This window comes from Varanus komodoensis, unplaced genomic scaffold (assembly GCF_004798865.1).
Source record: "Varanus komodoensis strain SLA01 unplaced genomic scaffold, ASM479886v1 scaffold14_1, whole genome shotgun sequence".
In the NCBI taxonomy this organism is placed as follows: Eukaryota; Metazoa; Chordata; class Lepidosauria; order Squamata; family Varanidae; genus Varanus; species Varanus komodoensis.
This window is the reverse complement of record NW_025335438.1, coordinates 11,671,981-11,697,817: the sequence shown is the minus strand read 5'-3', so window position 1 is coordinate 11,697,817 and position 25,837 is coordinate 11,671,981. Positions and strand designations below refer to the sequence as shown.

At 39.7% G+C, this 25,837-nt stretch overlaps 1 protein-coding gene across 12 annotated transcripts in view; it reads left to right on the top strand.

The window, feature by feature from the left end:
- The window catches only part of SULF1 (sulfatase 1), a 144,214-nt gene that overhangs the window by 110,718 nt on the left and 7,659 nt on the right, over window positions 1-25,837 (top strand). For 10 of the 12 annotated variants that reach the window (XM_044423836.1, XM_044423838.1, XM_044423832.1 and 7 more), the window contains 9 exons: window positions 3,395-3,611; window positions 7,227-7,491; window positions 8,386-8,482; window positions 9,221-9,315; window positions 9,638-9,706; window positions 10,940-11,112; window positions 12,188-12,330; window positions 13,772-13,895; window positions 18,165-20,672. In XM_044423836.1, the coding sequence (XP_044279771.1) occupies window positions 3,395-3,611; window positions 7,227-7,491; window positions 8,386-8,482; window positions 9,221-9,315; window positions 9,638-9,706; window positions 10,940-11,112; window positions 12,188-12,330; window positions 13,772-13,895; window positions 18,165-18,973 (1,992 nt within the window). In that variant the 3' untranslated portion in view covers window positions 18,974-20,672. Of the gene's footprint in view, window positions 1-3,394; window positions 3,612-7,226; window positions 7,492-8,385; window positions 8,483-9,220; window positions 9,316-9,637; window positions 9,707-10,939; window positions 11,113-12,187; window positions 12,331-13,771; window positions 13,896-15,056; window positions 15,091-18,164; window positions 20,673-25,837 lie in introns of those variants that run through there. The other 2 variants (XM_044423841.1, XM_044423840.1) reach the window with 2 other exon arrangements.

The following is a 25,837-nucleotide window of genomic DNA, read 5'->3' as shown; positions in this document are numbered from 1 at the left end:
TCCTGCCAGACAAAACTTGTGGAATTCTATGACAAGGTTTCGAGATGGCTAGATGGAGGGGATGCAGTGGATGTGGTATACCTGGATTTCAGCAAGGCCTTTGACAAAGTGCCCCATGATATCCTGGTGGAGAAACTGAGGAGTTCTGGGATACACCAAAGCACTGTCCGGTGGATTAGGGCATGGTTGACTGACCGAAAGCAGAAGGTAACCATTAGCGAGGAATCCCTCAGGATGGCGGCCAGTGACAAGCGGGGTCCCCCTGGGCTCTGTCCTGGGGCCAATCCTGTTTAAGCTTTTCATTAACGACATGGAAGAAGGGGTGAACAGTCTGCTGATTAAATTTGCAGACGACACTAAAACTGGAGCAGTGGCCACAACTGAGGAGCAGGTACTCCGGATCCAAAAGGATCTGGACAGACTATGGAAGTGGGCAAGAGACAACAGGATGGCGTTCAATGTGGATAAGTGCAAGGTCTTGCACTTGGGGCATAGGAATAGCTGTCATATGTACAGGTTAGGTGACAAGTGGCTGGAGAGCAGCACTTGTGAAAGGGACCTTGGGGTACTGGTTGACTGCAGGCTAAACATGAGTCAGCAGTGTGATGCGGTGGTCAAGAGGGCGAACGCCACCCTTGGTTGCATAGCCAGAAGTGTGGCTTCTAGATCAAGAGGGGTATTACTACCACTCTGCACGACTCTGGTGCACCCACAATTGGAGTATTGTGCTCAGTTTTGGGCCCCTCATTACAGAAAGGATATAGCCAGGTTAGAGTCATTGCAGCGTAGGGCCACAAAGTTGGTGGCCGGTTTGCAGGGGATGGGGTATGAGGCGAGACTGAGGGAACTGGGCCTCTTCAGCCTGGAGAAGAGGAGACTCAGAGGGGATATGTTGGCGACATACAGGTATGTGAGGGGATGTCACATGGAGATGGGTAGAGACCTGTTCTCCCCTGCAGAGGAAGGCAGGAAGCGCTCCAACGGAGCAAAGCTCAGGGTTCCATTTGGATGCCATGAAGCATTTCCTGACAGTTAGGACCCCGAGGGTGTGGAATGGGCTTCCACGAGAGGTTGTTGAGGCCCCATCGGTGTGGGTGTTCAAGGATAGGCTGGACGTGCACATGGTGGGCATGTCATGAGCAGAGCCGGCTGGTGCTGGAGGTGCTGGAGGTCAGACTAGATGGCCCGGGAGGCCCCTTCTGACTCTCTCTGTTTCTATGTTTCTGTGCTAAGGCAAGAGTGTATGAATTCACAGCTCATCTCAGTAATTATGCCGCACTAGTAATCAGGGCTTGCTGGAATTCTAATGTTGATGGGTTTCAGACTACCTGCCTTGGTATTTCTCTGCTGCTTGGCTGTAGTATATTGTGTTCTAGTCTGGGCTTGCCCATCTTGCATAAAACTGATTTTCAGAAACACGAACCATCACAGGGACATCAACCTTCACTCTGTTCATTTGACACTTTGTACTTGTGCAGAACTGATCTCCTTAATATCTGATATTGTACTGCTATAGGGAAAAAAGTAATCTTTGTGCTGGCTTCTGGCACCTTTCTCACTCCTCCCTCCCCTTTTCATTTTTATTGGTGCCATTCTCTGCCAGATTTTTAAAAATCCCTAATGGTTTAAAACGCATGCTTTGTACAAACCCACTGGACAGTAGGAGATGTGCAATGGTCCCCGAGCTCAGCTCATCTAAGAGTCTCACACCTGTATTACTGTCACTCAGGCTGCCCAGATGTGTCAGTAATGCTGGCTGAGGAACCCTGGGAGTTGTAAGATTTTTTCTGTCTAAACATGCATTGAACTGTGCCCTAATTTACAAAATTATATGGTTCCATTAAGAATCTCAGCTGCTTTTGGAGCAACTTGTAATGCAGACATTACTTCGCAGAGTATACTAGGTGCTTCCTTACATGCAGCTACATTACTTTGCTGAGTAATATTGGTTTGTTTGATTCTATTTCCATCCTGCCCTTCATTTTAAATAAAAATCCCAGGGTAGGTAGCAATATCCAAACAATATAATGTAGGAAGTATTCAAGCAATAAATACTACACAGCTAGTAGAGAGAGAAATATACAACAGATATCTGGTCATGCTGGGTACCCCCCAGATCTAAGAGTGAGATATTCCTTTATGTGGTCATATGGAAACAAATGGAGACCAAAAGTGAATCTGTGAATTTGTCACAAATGAGCTGTTGAGGCAATTCATTGGAGATGCTTTTTATCTTAAGGAGTGAAACAGAGGATAGGAAATAAAAGGTGGGTATGTGACTGAACCTGATAAATACACACATCTCAAGACTTTTCTTCCTTGTTTAGAAAAATAATAACCTGACTGATTCTTGTTGGCCTTTCCTCCACATTAAATGTATATGATGGGGTGGTGTACATAAAGTTTTGAGAAAGTCTTCCATTCAGGCATTGAATGGACTTTCATAGCTTCAGCAAAGTTGCTGCATTATATACCTTCAGACTATAGTATTTTCAGCAGATCAGCTGTTTAAAAGGAAATCCTTCTGATTTCCACATTTTAAAAGCCTAAGACGAGCATCCTAAGTGTGCATCCTTTACGGACTTCCTGAGCAACATTGATTTGCGTCCTCCTTTCCTGTGTGACTTTTCTTCTTGAACTGCTTAAGGACTATGCCATCCAATGAACAAGAGGAAATATCTTATTTCGAAAAGAGGGAAATAACATAAACGTAGCCTGGGGAGTTCTACTCTGAAGTTTGGTGAACTACATATTTCCATCTGCTTAACATTTATATCTATTTTACTGTATATGTGCACAGAGAAAGAGACTTTTTCTTTGGATCCTTTGGATCCTTTGGATCCTTCGGATCCTTTGGATCCTTCCAAAGAAGCCAAAGGCTTCAAAGTACAATTGCCCTGTTTCATTAATAGAATTTTATTTGGGGTCTGATGACACTGTCTTCCACTTATAACTTTTCATGTTTCCCACCACTACTTGTATTTTTTCCTTATCACCAAGACAAACTAACAAACAATCAAACAAAACATAGGGAGGCAAAGGCAGAATAGAGGCACAAAGTCCTTTCATAGTGTGCTCCACATGGAACAGCCTTGCAGTTACTTCATTCACATTTCATTAAGATTCAAGTTTACTTAGGATGAAAGATAATGTTTAAGAAGAATGCAAAAAGGAAATAATGGTTTCTAGCAAGACATTGCTTGTTGTTTTTTCCAGTTTGGGTGTTAAAATGGGCTGCTTAGGCTTTCTTAAGCTTGTTGCTATCCAGTTATGTTGGACTACAGGCCTGTCATCCCCAGCTAGCATGGCCAGTGGCCAGAGTACCAGACTGAAGAAGGCTGGGCTAGATAGCTTAGAGATGAATCTGAGCAGCCTGTTCATTTTCTTCTTGCAGAAGTGGCAGTGCATCGAAGACCCATCTGGCAAACTGCGCATTCACAAATGTAAAGGTTCTAGTGCCATTCTTGCTATCAGAAAGAAAACGCGGAGCATACATTCCCGGGGATACAGCAGCAAAGAAAATGACTGTGACTGTGGAGAGGCTGATTTCCGGAGTGGTCGGACGCAAAGAAAAAATCAAAGAGGCTTTATGAGAAACCCCAGTGTACAAAGTAGGTAACTGTAGACACAAGGCTTTTAGAAAGCAAGGTGCCTTGGTTTATTGCAAGATTAGATAACTGTCTTCCACAATGTGGAGAGGAAAATTTAGCAAAATCCTTGTGCCTTCTAAAACACACATACACCCCAACCCTAGAAACGATTGTGTGATTACTTGATCTAGTAAATGAATCAAGCCACACTTATAAGTCACAAATCTCTTTCACCAGTGGCAGAATTGTGTGAACCCACCCATTATGTCAAGTTACCTTCTCATAGTAAGCCATCCTGCAAATAAGCCCCAGTGGGTTGGTTAGTCACTAAACAGCTGTGCTACACCCAATAGATGATTGGGCTTACCATGCATTATTCTCCCTCTCCTATGTCCTCAATCCTCCAGCTGGCTCTGGCACATGGTAGAATCCATCTTGTCTCCCACTCCCTGCTCTGAAAGCTACCCACCTTTGTTTGCCACTTTTTGGTTGTTTGTTTTTTTCTGGAGCCTCGAAAAAGTACAATTGGGGTTGGAGGGATTTTTGGCCCCAGAAAAATTTCTTTCATCATTTATTGTCAGTCCTTTGCAATTGCACACTTACATCTATCCAATATGTGTAGTATTGCCTGGTCAATTTCCTTATTTGTTTCAGCTGTCAAAGGGAGCAGAGAAGTGTGTGTGTGTGGGGGGGGGGGGTCTCTCGTTCTCTCTCTTGCTCTCTTGCTCTCTCTTTTTTTCCTCTTTTTCTCTCTCTTTTTTGGCTGCTTTTGATTAATGCTTTGCATAACACTTCCCTTTACCAATGGTGGGATTGATCACTGTAACAGTTGATGAATTCCCAGGGAGGCTTGTGTAAAAACAGCAGCATCAGCAGTCACTCCTTTGGGGAGCAACCCTATGTACCTACTTACTCATGTGTTGCACAAACCAGATCAATATGGCCTAACGGCTTAATGGAGAAATGGCAAAATTAGCCAATCAGAGCCTCATGGGAAATTGGTAAGTGTAATAGGGATGTTACAGTCTATGGGAAGGGCCAGAGAGAAGTGATCTTATTGGATACATCTCAAATATTTTCTAACATAGAAGATTCACTAGATTGCCTCCGCTTCTGTGAGCAGTTACAGGCTCAGGAATCTTATTGATATGGAATATTTGCATTTATTGCAGAGTCTAGAATGCTAATATGCTGTGGATATTCCATGCAAAATTTGTAATCAAGCTCTCTCCCTGATGAGGGTTTGTGAGAAAACACGGGGGTTTCTCCCATGCTGTAGGTTAAGTTAGCAATCAGTCTGCTGTAGAAGTTCACTCACCATGCTTCTGAGAGTGGTGCCGCTTTCTCCCTAGAATGTGTTGTTGCTTTTCCTGTTTGCTGCACTGATGGCTGGATGATTCTTTGGTCAGGTATTGAAACCACCTGCCTCTTCAGAGCAGATTTTCAAGTGTGACTTTTAAAAAGAGAGTAATAGGGCACCCAACTTTCGATTGGACAACCAAGCAGGTGCAAAAACAAAACACTGCTGACAGCCCACCTTCCGCATGGAATGAGGGATTCCTAGTCCACTTTCAATCTACAACCAGGCATGTGTAGCTGCGTGAATGAACATGAAAAAGCAGAGTTCCATCCACATCCACCCCTGCCCCAAATCATGTCCTCTTTCTACATCTGCTTCTAAATCTGACAGAAGGGGGCATTCACGATGCAGTACAATTGCTGCTATGCAGTAAGCTGCTTTCTGTGCTCAGTAAACTGAATGGTGCACTTTTAGAGGTTGCTTAAGCTTTGAACAACACCAGTTTGAGCCAGGCTAATGGAATCTTTGAATGTCTACATCTAAAGAAGAGCGTATGACACAAAAGTGTGCTTTCACCACTTTTTAAAGATGAGTGGATTTGTTAAAAGTTGTATGTTCTATTCATATTTCTCATCTAAATGTATATATTTAATTACTGCCTCTGTAATACTTCCTTTAAATAATTTCTAATGAATTAAAGAGCCCGTATTTATATGGACAAGTTCTTACATAGATTGTTTTTTGCTGGGTATAAAACTTACAGAATAGCCATTTCTATCAACATGACAGTGATATCCAGTCCATTCACCCCAACAACACACCCTACATCAGGGGTCTCAAACTCAACTGACCTGGGGGCCGCTGGAGGTAGAGTCTGGGTGAGGCTGGGCCGCATCAAGTATTCCACCACCGCGGTGGAGGCGGGCCGCTCATCCCGCGTCGCTCCCGGAGGCCGGCCCGGGCACTTTGAAGGCCGCAGGGCCCCTCCCCCGTGCCCCACCCGTCCCGGCAATTGGCCCTTGGGCTGTGAGTTTGAGACCCCTGCCCTACATAGAGTTTCAGTCATTCAGCCAAATGCAGAAAATTCTTTGTCCCTGTTGCACTTTAACACAACCACATCTCTGCCAGAGTGAAATTTCTATCTAGCTATTTTTCAAAGCATGCTTCTGCAGTGCCCTCAAGTGGGCTCTGATGTGAACCACTTACTCAGTTAAATGTAATGTGTACTTCTTTTACTAAAGAGATAGAATAAAGACAGAGTATTATTTACCAAGTGTCAGCTTACTAAAATGTGAATGGGACAGCTTGAGACATCTTCCTACCAAGTGGAGAGCACAATTTTACAACAGATTTGCACTTGATAGAAAAATTCCAGGAGCAACAGAAAAGTGGTAAAATAAAATCTTCATTGCTTAACAGAATATCACAGGTCTGATTTTCACTTAACAGTGGTCCCAACATGAATACTTCTGAAAAATATAATGCATTTTGTGGAATAGCACACTGACAAAGATAGTGGGGCATCTCTATATCCTCTCCACAGCTAGCAATCTCATTTCTCCTTCGAGAAACTCACAGTGGTCCAAGTCTAAAGGTTAATCTTCATGTTAAACTTTATATACAGTGAGTACCTATACCTCCCTTTTTTACTTTTGCTAGTTTCTTTAATAATGAGTGAATTGAAACTTTTTCCCTATAATGTCTTAACTACCGGGTGCTGAAAGAGTATTTGCCTGGGGAGGAAAGAAACAAGCCTTCCATCTCCAACAACTGCATTTCAAGTAAAAAACTTCCTAAGCAAATACACAAACACACTAGCAGTTGTCTGTAAGTACACAGCAGGATGCTGATTCCTTTTATATAGTGCAGCAAACATAAATTATAAAAATCCATTCTACAACTGCCGGAATTTACCATCTCATTCTGCTGCCAACAAAGAGTAGGCCTCAGCATCACCTTTTCTTGTTTGAGTTCTCTTTTAAGGATCCAGGGCAATTTTGCAAACAACCTTTATGAGAGGTTTTGTCTTGAAAGGTAGGGTAGACTTTTATTGGATTGGTAGGTAGGTAGACAAACCAACAGACAGGTCAATAGATCAGTGGGTGGGTGGATGTATGGATAGACAGAATAAAAAAGAATGAAATTATCAGTACAGGGACAGGGTAATTATGAATGCAGCTACTGTTCAAAGTAAGCAGATGTATATGAATTGAACATGAATCCAACACCACCTTTCACCTCATATCAGCCTGAGGTTCAACCTCCTTGTCATCCTTTGAAACCATGCAGTGTTTGTAGTTATGTAATAATGTATCTGTTTTCTTCTAATAATACAGAATACAAACCCCGGTTTGTCCACACTCGTCAGACTCGTTCCCTGTCTGTGGAATTTGAAGGGGAAATATATGATATAAACTTGGAGGAGGAGCAGGAACAGCAGCAGGAGCTACATAGTCTTCAGCCCAAGAGCATTGTAAAGCGACATGGACGTTACAGTGAGGAAGAAGATGGGGAAGAAGATGGGGCTGGTGGTGCCGAAGCAATGCTAGCTGATGGAACCAATACAGTGGGCCAGCCAGACTCTGTCCGAGTGACTCATAAGTAAGAATGCTTTTGCTGCTGCTATTATTCTTATTCTTATTAATACACAGTGTGTACACTGTGCTCTATTACTGCATAGATCACTAATTCAGGCCACTGCCATGAACAGATGGCAATCAACATTTATTGAGGAAAGACCACAAAGAAAGCAGGCAAGGCAGGTACAGGAACCATTTGAGTGAAACAACGTGTGGGTCCTTAAGCCTGTTTCTTTTTCCCAGCTGGTCATGCAGGCCCAGGGGTTCCACCAAAAGTGCCATCAGGTATATTTTGGGCTGGTGCTTGGAACCAGACAGAATCCCTGTTCAGACATTGTGCCTGAACAGAAAACATCAAGCATGCTCCCTTCTTGTCAAATTTCCTGCACTTTTTCCTATGAAAAAGATTCTGCCTGTGTTAACATGAATACAGTCATGCACCCTGATAAAACGAAGGCTTTGATTGTGTGGAGGCTTCTACTTTTGTTTAGGGGAATATGCAGAGCAGCCCTCCTTTCACCCTGCTGCCCAATGTGGGAATTTGAAGAAGGTCTTTGCACAGTCTGCAACAATGGGAGAAGTGGTTTGTTACTCATGACAGGTTATTGTGCTGTGCAAACTCAGTCATAGACTTTTATTTTTGGTATGGGCATGGTTTTTCTTGTAGGAAGGGTTTTTAGAGAGGGCACTTATCTCGGTTACCTGCTCTGTGGTGATTTTATTTATTTATTTATTTATTTATTTATTTATTTATTTATAGCTTTGTACCCTGCCCCCACCCCACCTCCACTACAGCCATAAGGCTCCCTTTTTGCTTTTTCACTGTTCTATTGATTCATAGGATTCTGGCTGCAATTTTCCAGGTTAAAGTAAATATATCATTCTTATTTTCTTCTACTCATTTTCATTCTTATAGGTGTTTCATTCTTCCAAATGACTCTATTCACTGTGAGAGAGAACTATATCAATCAGCCAGAGCTTGGAAAGATCACAAAGCCTATATTGACAAAGAGGTTAGGATACCTTTTCCTCAATTCAGAATTTGTACTGGTATCTTGCTGCAGAATAATCCAGAAAAATATATTGATTTGTAAAAGCTCACAGCAGAGCATAAAAGTTCTCGATTCAGATCCCTGTTTACTGATTAAGTTACCTGAAGGAGCCTTGGGCTTGTAAGTGACCTCCACTTCTCCTTTCTGTTGTTTCTGCAACTGTTTCCAATCCACATTTGCTGCCATTTTCAACTATGTGATAACCTGGACTAACCCATGCTAACCTAAACAAACTGGGCTTAGTCCTAATTGTGGTTTGGGAAAAGAAGACAACTGCAGACTATAGTTTCTGACCCTGGCTTGTTTCATTAAACTATAGTTAAATCAAACCACAATTTTGAGTTTGCACATGACAAGAACCCCTATTCACAGCAAGGGAGAAAAATATCTACTAGCCAAAACCTAGAAAGATCACAAAGCCTACACTGTTGCATGGCTGCATTGGAGGAGGAAAGGAAGAGGCCCATGTTCATAGCCCTGAACATAGCCCTGAACAGGGTGGCTTTGGATAAAAAAATATTTCTTGGTGTCAGATCACTGGATTTGAAGTGATTATAACTGGACATCTTATTGTGGTGACAAAATTGTATTCCAGTATGAAGAATGCTTTTAAAAGAGTTAGACTTTAATATGTTCAATCATACTAATTGAATAATTAAGTATAGGATTTTCTTATTAAACTTGAAACCTGCTTTGTAGATTGAAGCTCTCCAAGATAAAATTAAAAATTTAAGGGAAGTGAGAGGACATCTGAAAAGACGAAAACCTGATGAATGTGACTGTAGCAAAAAGAGGTAAGGAAAATTATTTTTCCCTTCTGTGTAATTTCAGTTGGAAAACCAGTGTCTATGGGCACATGGACAAGTACTCCCAATCTGCCATATCCATAGATCTGGTTTTGCAGATTTATTTATTTATTACGATATTTTAATCCTGTCCTATACGAATCATCTCTGGATGGTTTACAGTATGATAAATATGCAGTAAATACAATAGCAAGATATGACTGAAGATGAATAAAATCTGATTAAATTATGTTAAACTAAAAATTGAAAATGACAGCCACATTTCTCTTTTAAATGAGAAGTTTTAATTTGTTGTATCATTTCCTTACAGTTATTATAATAAAGAAAAGGGGGTAAAGACTCAAGAAAAGCTTAAGACAAGTCACCTTCATCCATTCAAGTACGTCCCTTTTTCTGTCTTTCTCCCTCATTTCAACATGTCAGCAGTCCAGCAGATATCTAGTGGGCTACACAAGCAGCCTGAAGATATGTCTGGTGGCACAGGCTGATGGAAGTTACCTGCAAAGGCTCCCATTATCTGCATGGAATTTATTTTTAAAGACATAATTATTTTGTTGAAATTCGGTCTGTTGATGTACTTCTTATCCTAGTGGCCTAGTTAACGTGTCCTAAACCTTATAAAAGTTTTTCCATCACACCTTTCCTGAGAGAAATTGTAATCAGCTCTAAGACAATAGTTAAGATAAATATATACTCATAGTATACTAACAAGAACAAACACAATTTTTGTTGTAAGTGGTTGTATGAATCCAGCAGGATCATCCAAACCTCCTTTCCACCTGCTAATGACTAGCCTAGTGTATCACAGAAAAGCTGTTCAGGGGAACTATTTTACCATGGCTAAATAGGTTGAAGTAAAAGATGGTTAGAGATGATGCGAGTTTTAAGGCAGTAATGAGAGAACCCAGGTTGGGGAAGGCTCTAATACAGTGATGGAGAACCTTTTAGAGACCAAGTGCCCAAACTGCAACCCAAAACCCACTTATTTATTGCAAAGTGCCAACACTACAATAAAACTTGAAAACTGAGGTTTTAGTTTAGGAAAAACAACTTACAGCCAGTCCAAGCAAATATAGACATCCTCGGCAGTGCACTGACCGGCCGTGTGAAAGCTCAGATGAGTTGTGGCCAATGAGTCAAGGCTTGTGACGTCATTGCCTGGTGCCACTACTCCTTTCCGAGCATGCATACGGCCCCTGTGCGCACCGTTATTTGAAGTTCAGCAGCTGGGGTGATGCTGTGGTGACTTGGCGCATGTGCTGACGGAGGGAGCATGCCACTGCTCTAACCCTACCCTGGTGCACACCCCCAACCCGAATACAGGGCTAAAGAGGGCAATTTTGAAAAAGCCTTCCTTGAGTAGCTTTTCCTGCACAGCTCATCATTTCTGCCTATTATAAACACATTCCAACCATCAAAACCATACTAGGACAACTCATTTTTCTAACCCTAACCCTACACGTATGCTGAGGTGACTTGGCTTGCGTCCCAATATAGAGGGCTCTGTGTGCATGCAGTGGCATATGTGTCATAGGTTCGCCACCACTGCTCTAGTAGATAAAAACCATTAGGATTATGCCCATGTTTATTAACTGTTCTTGAACTTGACTAGGGAAGCAGCCCAAGAAGTGGATGGTAAGCTTCAACTCTTCAAAGAGAACCGGAGAAGAAAGAAAGAAAGGAAAGGGAAAAGGCGTCAGAAGAAAGGAGACGAGTGTAGCCTTCCTGGACTTACTTGCTTTACCCATGATAACAATCACTGGCAGACTGCGCCATTCTGGGACTGTGAGAACCACTTTTAACAGATGCATGCTTATGGAAATAAGAGTTGATGGGAGCTCTTCTAGGGCTGGAGGACATTAGGCCCATTTGTTTTGGGCCACAGTTAGAGAAGAAGAATATAGTGAATCTGTTACAAATTGCCTTGTGCTCTGCTACAGTACAGAGAAAACCTTGTTTACTTTCAAAAACAGATTTGCATTCAAAACATGTTTTTAGTTACAATATTAGTATTATTAATTTCAAACAAATGTTTGCTAACTTTTAATCCCATAAAATGAAACCCAATTTTTAACAGAGATTTAAGAGCAATCCTATGGCTATGCCTGAAGTGCCATAGGTTAGTTCAAATTCCTCAGTCTGAGTTGGAAATAGACTCAGAAGGATTACAGTACCCATTCAAATCAGTTGGTACTCCAAAAAACAAACAAAAGAACCCTAACAAAGACAGGATTGTGTCCGTAGACTGTACGGATATATTTGAATAAAAGGAGTTACATTTGAATGATAATATTTTGACTTCTCTCTGGGAAAACAAATAGGCATCAAAGTTTGCATTTCTAGAGTCATAGCACCATTTTTCTGAAAAATAATTGTGAAAACTGTTTCACAAGAATAATGTTCCATCAGGCAGCAAAAAAATTACAGGTAGCAGTGTAGGGATTTGCCTTACACTGAAAGGCAGATGATTAGCACTGATAAATGTAAGCGCTGAGTGGGGTGAAAGGCTGCCTGGACAGAGAGTTTGCTTCCCACATAGCTGTACAGAGTGGTATAGCCTAGTCATGTGCACTCTCTGCTCAGCATTGCACTTAAAATAATAGTGTCAGAGGACTACCAACAAAGAAAAGCCTTCTAGATAGTCATGTTCGCATCAGTGAGTTTCCCTAACACTGAAAGGATGGGATGCAGCACTCTGCATCCAACTAGTCTAGGTGTTGTATGCAAATATATTTTCGCTAAAGTGAAAATATATTTTACTTTATTTCATAGGACACTGCATGCATGGATTACTTTGGCTGGATTGATGTGAACACCTGGTCCCATTAAAATTGTTTCCACCCCTCTCCCTTCCCAACAGTGGGTTCGTTTTGTGCTTGTACCAGCTCAAATAACAACACTTACTGGTGCTTGCGAACAGTAAATGAAACACACAACTTCCTCTTCTGTGAGTTTGCTACAGGATTCCTGGAGTATTTCGATATGAACATCGACCCCTATCAGGTAAATTTCTGAATTTTATATATTCATTGTGTTGATTAAATACCCCATGAAATATATTTTGCTAGGCATGATATCACTGCAAACACAATAATGGCATCAAAACAGATACAAATTAAATCTGTATAAAACAATGAACATGCTAACATAAACTAATAAATCTACTAACAGCATAAAATATAAAATTACCATCAGGTATGAGAATTAAAATCATACTTCAGAGACTAAAACAGGGGTGAACAGAAGGCCCCCATGTCCCATATGTCCTGACCCCTGAGCCTACCTCTCCTCCATGCACATACTTTTACACCAATTATAATATTCCTACCAGTGACATCAATTGCTTTTCCCTGCAAGGAGATGGTGATCTCTGGATAGTGATCTCTGCTTTTCCCTGCAAGGAGATAGTGTTTATGGATCTCTGGTGAAGGAATGAAGAGTTAGGAATGGCTGGGAAGGTCCTCATCCTCACCACTCTTTTCTCACTGCTGCTAGCAGCAAGAAAAGACGTATTTGCACCGGAATCGCTGCCATGTGTGCATGTATGCACATATATGTACACAAACAAATATGCATGATGACCTAGGCCCAAAAGCCAGCATAAAATGTGGATTAGGAGTCAAAGATGTTGTCCTTTTCTGGACTGAAATAATAGCTTAACCACTAATAATACAGCAGTGCTTTTTAAAACTTGGAAATAAATATGTCAGCACCAGGCTAGCTTCCTTTTTGGAAAGCATTCAAAGTTTGACAAAAGGTCTCACCATCTTCCACCTAAAAAGTTCATGCATAATATGAAAAATTATTTGGAAATAGAACACTCTTTGCAAGTTGGTTGATTCATTTTAAATGTTCCTGTCATTACAAGTACAGCAGCTGAACTTGTTTATTGATGATTTCATTGCATCCTACTTTACTTCTGCACCAGTACTCAGGGGAGTGCCCCTGGTTCCCAGGCAGTGTCACAGTCAGAGACTGACCAAAAACCACACCTCCACTGGTTCAGTAAGGCTGTTGTGTCATGGGTTCTCGAAGCATAGCTCTGGAACCAAGACAAAGGAGCACTGCTTAGCCAACCTTTTTCCATAGAGCACATGATGTGCACAGGATGTATCACTTACTCTAGACAAACTGCAGCCCTTCTTTCCAGCCAGAAAAGGCAGAGAGCATTGGCTTTGGGGCAGTAATAGAATTTAAATAAATGCATGTGTGTATGTCTGTTTGGAAGCTCAAAATAGAACTGAAAGGTTTATATACCATCCCAAGATTTCAGTGGTGGACGGTATAAAAAAGTCTTAAATAATTTAAATTAATAAATATAAGCAGCAGCAGCAGCTTGGCTGAAGTACAAGTGTAGAGACACTGATGGATCATGGACTGCACCCTTTGCCCTTGCAGACACTTACAAAATGCTTTTCTTTCTCTTCCCTGCTTTTGTGCCCAGTTGTCAAATACAGTGCACACAGTGGAAAGAGGTATTTTGAACCAGCTACATGCTCAACTAATGGAGCTGCGAAGTTGTCAAGGTTATAAGCAATGCAATCCAAGACCTAAGGGACTTGAAACAGGTAACAACTGACCATTATAAAACTCTGAACATTATTTTTTTACACTGAATCACTCCAAAGAGTAACTGAATCACCTGTGAAACTTCTTGAGAAATAATGCTTTTAAGCATAATCTGAATGTGGCATCTGGAAATATTTTTAGTCAGGGTATTCATATATTTTGTAGCCAAACAATATACAATGCTTCATTGTATATGAATTCATATTGCGCATTAATACATGATATCAAGATTGCATAATATGTACAAAAGCAACCCTAGTTTATTTACTGTATCCAGTATCCCTGCTACACACACACACACACACACACACACACATTTTGTTAAGCTGTTAATAATGCATAACCTCACTTTCTCCCCAGTTTCAAGGGCCAACTGGGACATGTGAAGAAAACATTGCTTTGATCAATGCAGAGTTCTGACACCTACAAATGAAAAACTCCATTTGTCCTCTGTAAACACATTCAAAATGTCACATGATTTCCATGCAGGCTTGAGCTCAGAATCTTCTTTTTGCTTTAGAAACAAAGCCTTTCTTTTAGATTAGTTTGGGCTCTTAACTTTGTGTGTACTATTCATTTTGTGCATTTTAACTGATATTCAAAATAATAATGTAACATGACTTTACAGCTCTCTGATTACCATGTTATCCATTGAGGCTGGGCAATGGCTTGAGACCATTATCTTCTTTTTAATTGTATTTGAGCAAGATGGGCCTGCTTTGCCAATAGGACAAATACAGTTTGCTGTGATTCAAGGTTTGTGAAAGGTTATCAAGCCCCACTGGAAAAATGCAGAGCTGGGTCCCATCTTGCTTCCCCTTTCCTCTTTGAAAAAGGCTCTGTATTCTCTGAGGCATATTGCATGATTAGAAATTATGGATTTTGTTCCCAGGAAATTCACCTCTCAAGTTTGCAGAGTTTTTGTTTATTTTATCAATAAATGCTTCCTTTTTCTTATAACTTTCCACTTTTAAAAATCTGTTTTAGAATTATGTTAGAACACTCTTTACCAGGTACCTTTTTGGACTGCTGCTTTACCTAATTATAACACAATAAATTTCTTTCTAGGAATTAGATGCTGTGCATGGAAAGCTACATTGTGAATGATTTTACCAAATCTAAACACTAACAAAAGTTACTCTTGTATTTTCCTATATCAGGAAATAAAGATGGAGGAAGCTATGATCCACACAGGTATCCACACTTTATTATTCTTCTCAGCAGCTTCTTTCCAAATAATTGCATGACCCAGTCCATTTTGACTAATGTCTGTATCCTGCCTGTTGCACATTGCATAGCTTTTGCTGCATGCAAGCGCTAACAATGTCTTCATCTGGCCATGGGTGTTTACATTTGTCACTTCACATTTAGCCATGCTCACGCCGATTTCATGCAGCTCATTTTACCTTAATCTTGCTTTAGGAAATCCACTCATCATCCCTGTTTTGGGGAGAGGGATACATACAGCATAGTCCTCAGATACATTGTTTCATATGACAAGAGCTTTGTCCTGCCAGAGGAATCTATACGTGCACACTGTAGATTTTATTTTATTTTTTATTTATTTATTTAAAACTTTTACATGCTGTCACCACATGCCTCAGCACAAGGCCCTTCAATGCAGGTAGAAATCCTGGAGCGAGGAACCTTACAACATGTACAGCGCTCTTGTGTGCGCTGTCTCTCTCTTTTTTTAAGTGTGTGTAGGTGCATTCACATTAACAATGAAGGACACTGGGTGAGGCCAGAAGTGCATCCCTGGTCCCTTTCTGCACATTTAGCTCATGCAGGAGAGGGGGCCATGTACCGTTTTCTTGTCATTTCACTTGATCTATATCATTGTCTACTTCATTCAAATCTTCCTTGCTTACAAAGATGGAAGCCTATTTTTGTTGGTTCTTCTTGCATATCCTTTCCAGTATCTTGCTCACAGAAAACCATCTTGCTGCCATACTCGACAGCAACAAATCCAAGTGATACAGCAATTAAATATACATTAGCTCTGCATGTCATATGTTATACAACCCACTGAATAATTGTTGACTTTAACTCTCATAGGAGCTTGTGTTCTGAAAAACTGTGACTATATAAGATTGTAAGACATGTACCTGAACCTGAAAATTTGGACACATAAGGATATTTCACATGTTATACAAATGCATTATGCATTTCCTGCATATGAAAAGACAGCATCCTTAGATATAGATTTTATACATAAAGTAGATATGGACCTGATCAGTGCCTAGATGGGAGACCTATGGGACAATATCTACCTGAGTGCATCTTCAGAGAAGAGTAACCATAGCAGATGGTTGCAGGACATCAGCAAGAAGTTAGACCTTATGTACAAGTTATGAGTCCAATCAGTAAAGCTGATTTGGACCCAAAGTTGCAAATCCAATTGAACAAGAGCATTCGATTTCCTTTAATGTATTGGTATTGTCACTCAGAGCAAAGAGTAAGAGGATCATTAATAAAGATGATAAAGAGGCTGAGGGAGGGCATTGCTAACACCCAAGGCCAAGTGCTGGAAGCTGAAGGATAATAAGGGAATCCCTGAAAGTGACCACTTATGCATTGCCCAACAAGAGAAAATGTGTCATGAAAAGGGGGACAAAAGACACCAGTTTGGATGATGTTTGACTTTGAAAATTTATGTGTAAATTCAGAAATAACTAAGTAAAATAAAATGCATCCCACTGTAGTGAGCTATGTACCTTCTCAGTCTGCTGTCCAGATGTGCACTGTTGATGGGCAACTTTGGGGCTCCTGGGTTCCTCAGCTTTAGATGGAGGACTGCCTTCTGCCAGCTCTGCACAACTGTAGGGTTGTCCTCTTTAAACTAGATACCTGGAGAGCTTAGCTCTTGACCATTTTCAGGCCACCTCTCACTCCAAGTGCCACCTAGTAGTATATTTTAAGAAAAAGACTTCTGCTGTGTCTTGTCTTCCTCAATTCTTAAGATTCTCCTCTGGATCAGAAAGATCCCAGAAGGCTTTTATGCTGTAGCCCAAGTGACTGACTTCTTATTCATGTTTCTAGAGTCTTCCAAAAAGGACTGTGATATTTTCCTTTTTTTTTTTAAGCTGTGCCTTGTATACCTCATATGCTTGGGTGGTATTTTATGTTTTCTCTAATATCAGGTCCTCTTTCATAGTCATCTTTGCTGGATCTCTTCTGAGTTGGCTCCTACCCAACTCTGACAGATATGTATCCTATATCATGGAAAGATCAGTCTTTAGCCATTATGCAAAATGACGACAGATGCTCATTTGCTGGTAATGTTGTGTACCACATGCTTGCAGCACAACTAAAAAGTATTGTAGGTTTGTTTCTCCTCTATAGATGGAAGTTAACTTCAGCCATGCCTGTCTTTCTGCTCAATACTGGGCTGGAACTTTTCAATCTTTCCTTGCCTGATGACTTTTAGAGTGTAAGGGCTCTGCTGGGTCAAACCCAAGGTCTGTTGAGTCACATGTTCTGTTTCCCAAAGTGGCAAACCAGATGGCTCTGGGAAGCAAGCCTCCCTTTTTCCTCCCTGCAGCAACTGACACTAAGGCAGTACACTGTCACTAAGAATGGGGTATTCCATTCACCCATTTTGGCTAATAGTCACTGGTGTACCTATTCTATGCGTTGGCCTGAAAAGTCTTGGCAAAAATGGAAACTGTATCAAAAAGGTGAAGTACTCTTGTTCAGTGTTCCAACCAGCACAATATGCCTTCTTCTGGATAGACTTTTTTTTTGCTTTTCAATTTTTCATCTTACACACACACACACACACACACACACACACACACACTTAGCTAACAAAGATGAATGTTAGTGGGTGATTAATAGCCTTACTACAACCATAGTATCATGATGAGTACTTAACTTCATTGTATTATTACAGGTGGAAAACAAGGTTCATTGCTCCCACACACATACATATTGATGTCATCATGTACTGCTTTTGTATATTATTTTTATTGCCAATTGGATTGAAGTAACTCTTGGCTGAAATTTTCAAATGTGTGCCTTTTTCATCTATAAGTTGAATTTTATATGTGGTCTGTTTCATTGTGTATCTCCTTATACTGTCCTCTGAAAGAAAAATATGTGGTCTTTTTCCTTTTCCATAGCAAAGCAAAGACTTAAGGTTATGAAAATGTGTAAGAAATCCTATCCATTTGCAAGCACTAAACTGAGACAGGGTGGCAATACCAAATATGGCTTGTACTGACCCTTAGGCTGTTATCTACCTTTTCTTTTAACTCTTTTGACAGAGGACAGTTATGGCATGGATGGGAAGGCTAAGCTGCCAAATTTCATGGAAAATGTCAACTGGAGAGGACTGGAAGATTTGTACAGTGTGAATGAAAGTTTATATGAAGCCAGAAATGACTACCAACTTAGTCCTGAGGACTGGACAAATTACTTGAAGGATGTAGATAGAATCTTTGCACTGCTGAACAGTTACTCTGAGCAAAATGGAAGCGCAAAGACTCAGATTGTTCATTCCAGTGGGTACTTGGTTGAATCATCTGCACCATTTACCTTGCTGGAAATGAGCTCTGCTGAATCAGACGAAGGTTCAAGTTGGTTGACAGCCCAAGAGGCACAGCCTATAATGCCAACAGACTTTGGAGGTTTGGCTTTGAGCACAGTTACATTAAGCAAAGAGAACAAGCTTGAATTAAGCAATGATATTCCTGCTAAAAGGAGTCCACATTCACCACACTGGAATAGTCATCAAGCCAAACCATGGCTGGAGACTCAAGAACCAGTTAGTTTTGAAATAGATATCAATGGGAATGATTTGACAGAGCTGGAGTCCAAACATGGCTTCATCTTACAGCCTGTTAGCATTCTTCAGAAAGATTCTGTTCAAGACAATGACTCTGTGGAAGATATTTTTGAAGAACAGGTCTACCTTCCCATGAACTCAGCTAGAAAAGTAACCCATCAAGCTTTAAACACATTAGTTGCAGAGCATAATGCTGAGAGTGTGTCAACAAAAAGGGAACACTTTACAGAAACTTCACAGCATTTAAGTGCAGAAGGCAGTGCCTTATCTCCACTTTTCTCAAATTAGCCAAGCAAACAAGCTGCATTCATGATTCCTTCCTTAATTAGATCAGAAACAGAAGTAGCCTTGACAACCGACATTCCAAGTTTTATTGTTATTACAGTTCTTTGGTAATATAATGAACCCTGCCCTGTGTATTCCACATACACATACATATGAGCTCTCCTCATAGAGTAGTGTGAGACTAGAGTTCTCAATGATACCATCTTTCTGAGCATTAGAAAGTCATCTTTAAATAAGGCTTGAGTCATTTGTTTTTCTCTATTCCTATGACTCACCACAAATGAATGTTTCTGTTGCCCCCTAAGCTCTCTGAGTAATGCATTTTTGATTAACAACTTTAACCACTAAAATGTCATATTGTCAGAGTAAATTATATTGCACTTTTATAATCTCTGTGCCATACCCTTTATTTTTAATCGGGTATTTTTACATGTTCATAGCTTTGCTAATGGTGTGTAATTTGCAAAACAATAAAATAGGTTGGTAGTGAAAGCATATGCAGCATGGATTGTGAAAGCCAATTATCTGAATATTGAGCATAAAATCATGTTTGATTTTATACCTTTATGCTCAAATTGATTTGTTTTTTTTCTCAAAAAGGCAGTGCAAGTTAAACGTTTAATGGTGTCAGATCAATTTGAACTTAATGTTTGACGGTACAGTCTGAAGGCTTTTTGTTTTCTAATTCTTTTTGCAGGAAAATTTTGATTTTCCTCTAACCTTGATGCATTTGAAACTATTTAGATCATTTTTAGTCTTCATAAATATGAAGTCCAATCCACAGGTGTCTGTACATGCACAAATATGCCCACACAAATATGTGACATGCAGTGTCCCATGCTACTATACTCACAGAAGTGCAAAGGCAGCGAATTGTTTTTGGTGTTTCTATTACAGCAGTGGGAATGTGCAACTATGCTGCCTTATCTCTGGGCAATTCTATCAAATGCTGGATGGTAGCCATGTATCTTAATATAAAGGCACATTGTTAGAAGGGGCTCTCCAAGGTGCATATGGAATGTATGTGCAGAAAAGCTTCTCCATTCACTTCAGTACATCTTTCAACATTTAAGTGTATATTAAAACTTAAACATAAATGGGCATTAGAGTGCTTTGGATCCAAACAGCTGAGTGAAAAGATACAACTATTTTAAAGTTTGCAAATGTGAGTGCAACTGTTCATTTTAACACTATGCCTTCAAAAGTTAATTGCTAGACTTTGCCAGACACTGATTTTTTGAAACCTCAACATTGGAACGATTACATACAGCAAAATGAATAATCTTAAAGTGCTATTTATTAGTGATCTGGCTTACAGCAATGCACATACCATGTATATAAATGTAGATAAGGTTAACATATAATTTGTTTGAACAATTAAGTTTAAAAATTAGCCATTGAGTGTTCCATGGTCCTGTAAATCTTTTAAAGACTTTTTCAGGAAAAGCTGGTGATGGACTATGTAAACCTGTTGGAAATAATTAGGTGTTTATCATGTATGTATCATGAGCTGAAAGAACAAACTTATTTATGGGCATGAATGAAGCTGTTTGTATATAAAGTTACATTAGGCTACAGACCATGTTCTTGTAAAATATACTCTGCAATACTTTTATAGAACAATTCTGGCTTCAGGAAAGTCTAGAAGCAATATTTCTTAAAATAAAATGTTCTTGTACCTGTTTCTTAGAAATCTGCCAAATCAGATTTTCAAAGGGGAAATAGTTTTTATGTGAACATAATTCACCATTACTGCAGGGGGGGGGGAAGAAAAAACAAACAAACAAACTTTCAGAAGCAGCTAAAGTGAGTGGAACCAAAGGTATGCTGTAGAAATAAATGATCTAATATGTAATAGTTTACAGTACTTCAATCATTTAGAAGAATTGGTGGCTAAGCTAAGTTATGAGCTAGGGACCTCCACTGCATCATTATGAGCAACAATAACGGCAAAATTATAGTGGTGTAATATAATGATCTAATTATCTAAAATAAAGTGCAATCATACTTAGAAGTGTAGGGGAGCAACAAGGTCTAGAACACAGTGGCCCAAGGTGACCTAGATGGGGGCGGGGGGGGGTTGTGAGAGTTAGAGCAGATTTGTTGGTTTAAACCAAAGGGGGAATCAAATGTGGTATCCAGGGCCGATATGCTTACAGGTCCTGCTTAGAGATCTTGTGGGGCAGGATGAAGGAATTCAGGCTACTGTGGATTCATCACTTTCCTCAACACCTTCTTAAGTTCAGGTGATGCTGCCTTACCTCAAACCTCTCTCTCTCTCTCTCTCTCTCTCTCTCTCTCTCTCCCTCCCTCCCTCCCTCCCTCCCTCCACCTTTCACCTTTGCAGAGATATTTGTAACATCCAACAGCTCTTCCCATGAGCTGAGCTGAGCTGAGGCTTGCTCCACAGAAAGCTGCTCAATTAAAAGCCCCATTAGACCCTTTCAGAGCCATGTTATGAGAACAAGGAGGTTGTAGATTTCCCTGATCATTCACAGACACTCTTTTTGACATTACTCTGGACCACTAAGCAGCAGAATGGCAATGGCAGTGGACATTTTCATCTCTGACAGAGAGGATGTGTGAAAATGGATCTCTCCCTTTCTCCCATGAAACGCTCTCTCTAAAGGCAGACAGGGAAATCTGCTCCATCCTAAGGTAAATGCAAGATAGGTTCAGTGACTGAACTTAAATCCAAGCTTACTGTCTGCCCAAAACATCAACATTCCATCATTAAAAGAAACTCAAAAGCTGAATTAGTTCACTCAGTCAAGTTTTCAAATAGAATGGAATGTTGCATGTTTTGTGGAGATCCAACATACCGTTCAGGACTTCAGTGCAATCAAAAGTCCTACAGAACAGATGTTAATCATTTCAAATCTGGTAGCAAAAAACTGGCACCAGTATGACTGGAGCAGATTTAGTATCGAACTGTAGCCCATGGAGGCATTTGAGGAAGACAGACTTGACAATGGTATGTCATGACCTGACTCTTCATGTGCTACTGCTAAATATTAGAGCAAAAGTATACACTATCTTTTTCTTTAACATGCACCTTCCTTTCAAAGCATAGGGCCATTTAGTTGTGAATCTGTTTCCTGCTGTTCCTAACTGGCCATTGGATGTCACTGTAACACTACATCATAACCAGCGCCACTGCAAAGCCTCCAGCTCTGCAAGACCACGGGCCTTTTCTGATATTTTTTGAAGCACTACATGTTAATGATGAAAACTACCTTTAATACTAAAGAACATAACTAGTTGCGCTATGTTCTACATTTTCAAAATATCAAGAAATGTAATTAACTTTTTTTTTTTTACGCGTATGGGTGACAAATATGAAATGATACAGGGCTTTTGTTCACACTTAATATATTGTGTTTAAAAATCGGGGCAATTTATTTGTCATTTAACTTAAGAGTGACATTAACCCTAATCCTAAATAAATACAGTTGCTAAACTATTAATACATATGCATCCTGACCCAGAGGAGATCTGTGGGCAGATCACCTTTGCTGGATTAGTGCAAGCAGATGTAATTCAACTGGACAGCTGCTAATCGTTGGAATGTTGTGATGCCCATTCACACTGTATTGCTTTCAGTAACATGTATTCTGCTTCAAATGTCACACCTTCATATAAGTGCTGCACCAGCATCTTTCCCCTTGTCTGTCACAGCTAACTAGAGATTTTAGTACACTGGATCATATTTAAAGTGACTGCCTTAAAATATATATATGGCTTTTGAAGTATAGAATGTCTCTACATAACAGTTAAAAGAATAATGATTAAATATGCATGTCCAAGAACACAAAAATATATACTTATGATAGGACTAATGCTATGAAGCAAAGAATCATTCAATTTGTGCCATGAACAAGACTTGCAGTGGCTTTCTTTCCTTTCCAATATGCCGTGCATCCTTCCCAATGCTCCCTTTCTTTTCATGCTTATTCCCACTTCTAGGCTCAGCTGGGCTAAAAATGGCTGATTTGCAGTACAGACCTTACGGGCAAGGAAGGCTTAAACAACTCAAACAAATCTTGTTGCCCACCCTTATTCAACCCTACATGCAGATCACAAAAATGGGAAGATAAAGCATTATGTTTGTCAGAAAACAATACATATTTGTGAAGCCTTTTTTATTTCAAAATGTCAAGTATTCAAGGTTTCATTTTCCAACTGATGTTTACAGCTCTTGTCCACATCGTGTTATAAGAACTTGCATATAAACTTCTCTGAACTTTCATGAAAACTTCTCTGTTCCACTAAGACATAAGATTAATAACAATTGTAAGAAAAAGGAATCCTTTGTATTCCACACAAACTTATCACATCTGCATTTTTGTTACCTTAGGCACAAAAGAAGAAATGCCATTCTGTCTGACACTCTGAAAGCATTTACTCAAACATTTATTCAGCATTAAATTTTTAACTAGCTTGCCACTTGATTTACTACTATGTTTATTTTTCCTTTCAGGCATCTTAATTTGAAAATAATACATAATAAAAAGTACTGTTTCACTTGAAGTGAATGGCAAAAATCCCCCTTACATCAGAGTGTTTGTTATGAGGGGAATACTAGTATTTAAAAAGGTAATAGTAATTCAAAATTGCATATTTCGCAGCGTGTTTCTTTTAGAGTGTTTTCTCTTATACAGTACCACATTTTTCCAGTGAGTATCTGGCAGACACTGTTATTATACACTTGAAAATTGCTATTTTTAAATGAATTTGTCAAAATCCATGGTTTGCCTCCACTGACACCACATTCAATCAGTATTAAGCTGACAAAGACAAATGACCAATGAGTACATTACATGGCTGCTCAGAAGTTATCAAAAGAATCTTGAAAACTTGTGATCTTTTCTGGTTGGCAGAACTGCATCACAGTAACTTGAACTCTTTGTTTCCTTCTTCAGAAAGGAATGCTTGCAGGTTCAAGGTCTTATAGAAAGGCTGTGAATTAATAAATAATTGTCCTTCTAGGTTAAGATATCTGGTGCACAACCTCATGGCAATACTCATAACCCACCCAATTTCAGAGGATTATGGTTATCCTATGCAGAGCAGGACAAGTGTGGCGGTAAAGGTAGCCTCTGTGCTCCTCCTGGTCTGCAAAGCATTTACCTGGCCTGTTTCAACCATTTTGAGTGCAGTTCTGTAGAGCAGGAAAGAAGCACTGCCGGATATGTGGTATCCTGGAGGTGCTGGACTCCACACCTCCCTGCTCCATTGGAACATCCCCAAATCCTTTCTCTGTATTCACTTTTATGACTTCAGAGAAATAGCGGGAAAGGTTCTTCCTGCAACGTGGAGAAGAGGAGTGTCTAAGCACAAAACTCCAACTATCAGATCAGCATAATTTTTCTGATCTGGAAACAGGGATCAAAAAACTCCTGTCTAGATGCTATCCAGGGGCCACAGAATTGGTTTGTAAAAAGTATTGATTTAAATTTTACACTTCAGGTAAATTACTGATTTTTGGAGGAGGAGAGTGTGCCTATAATTATGCATACATTTTAAGACAATTTGCATTTCAGAAGATAAGCACATGCAGCAACATTTAAATTTATTTGAAACATTTCTGATGCTAATGAGATTATTTTATTGCATTAGCACCAGTTGGTCTATCAGTTCAAAGATGATTCAGCTGACTTTAATTTATACTGGAGGAACAACTTTTTCTCTGCAACAATGAAAAGTTGTTTTTTGAAGCACACTGTGACAGTTACCAAAGAAAATAATCCAAGTTTTAAGCTTTTCAATTAACAACAATGTATTGCAGGATGCAGTAGTAGTAAGGTGTACTATAAATATGTGAATGACACAGTGTCCTGATATGTATATAATCAGACTGTTAATGTATTGTACTGGAGGCAATTTTTTATTAGGTTTCAGATTTCAAGGTGAAACCAACATTGAAATAACTGTAGAATAATGAAGGTTTTGAGGCAATATTAGGTTTGTATAAATACACTTAATAGTAGAATTATAGACATCTATTTACATTAATACTTATGTCTGTCTATTTCCATATACATTTTATACAGTATAAAAATATTAATTTAAAACTTACAAACTGTTGCAGGGGGAGAAAATGGGGTATACTGAAGTTGCTGCCTTCATGGAACCCACTCAGTTCTTGTTCTGAAAGGGATGACATCAAATAGCCCAATCCATGAGGGCCAGTATTGCGGAAACTGTTAGGCAGCCTCCTCCTGCTTCTTGAAGTGATCAGTGACAGCAAATATGCACAAACATGACCACACTTGGAAGATGTTAACTGAATTGGGGAGGGAGGTAATTTGCCCTTTGTTTCACTTGAAAGTCAAAAATTTACATTTACAATAAATAGCACTAATTTCCCTTAAAATACTTAACTGTAAGATATAGGTGCAGTTCATAAGTAAGACTAACGTATCTCAAATCATGGTTTGAAGAAAATATACTTCTTTCTTAACCACTGCTTTATATGACATCTGCACCAATGCAAACCCTCACAGTATCACATATGTGCCATGTCATAAACAAATCTTATTTCTCATTACACACACATTGACTCATGTGCTTCCCACTTTCTATTAGAATACTGTTTTCTTATATTACTATGAAAGTAAGCTGAAGCATTTCTCCTTGTCTTATTTCCTAACAGCAAAAACTCAAGTAGGGTTACACAGAGATTTGTGGGCAGGCAAGACAGATACCAGTTTCAGTCTTCTCACAGCAACTCCTCACACTGTGCTAAATGCCACATCTGAACTTGTCCTGAAATTCAACAGCAGCCTGTCAAGGCAGAGGGAACTGCATCCTCAAAATGCAGCCTAGAAACTTCAATGTATACATTGAAGGATTTAACTGTGAGAA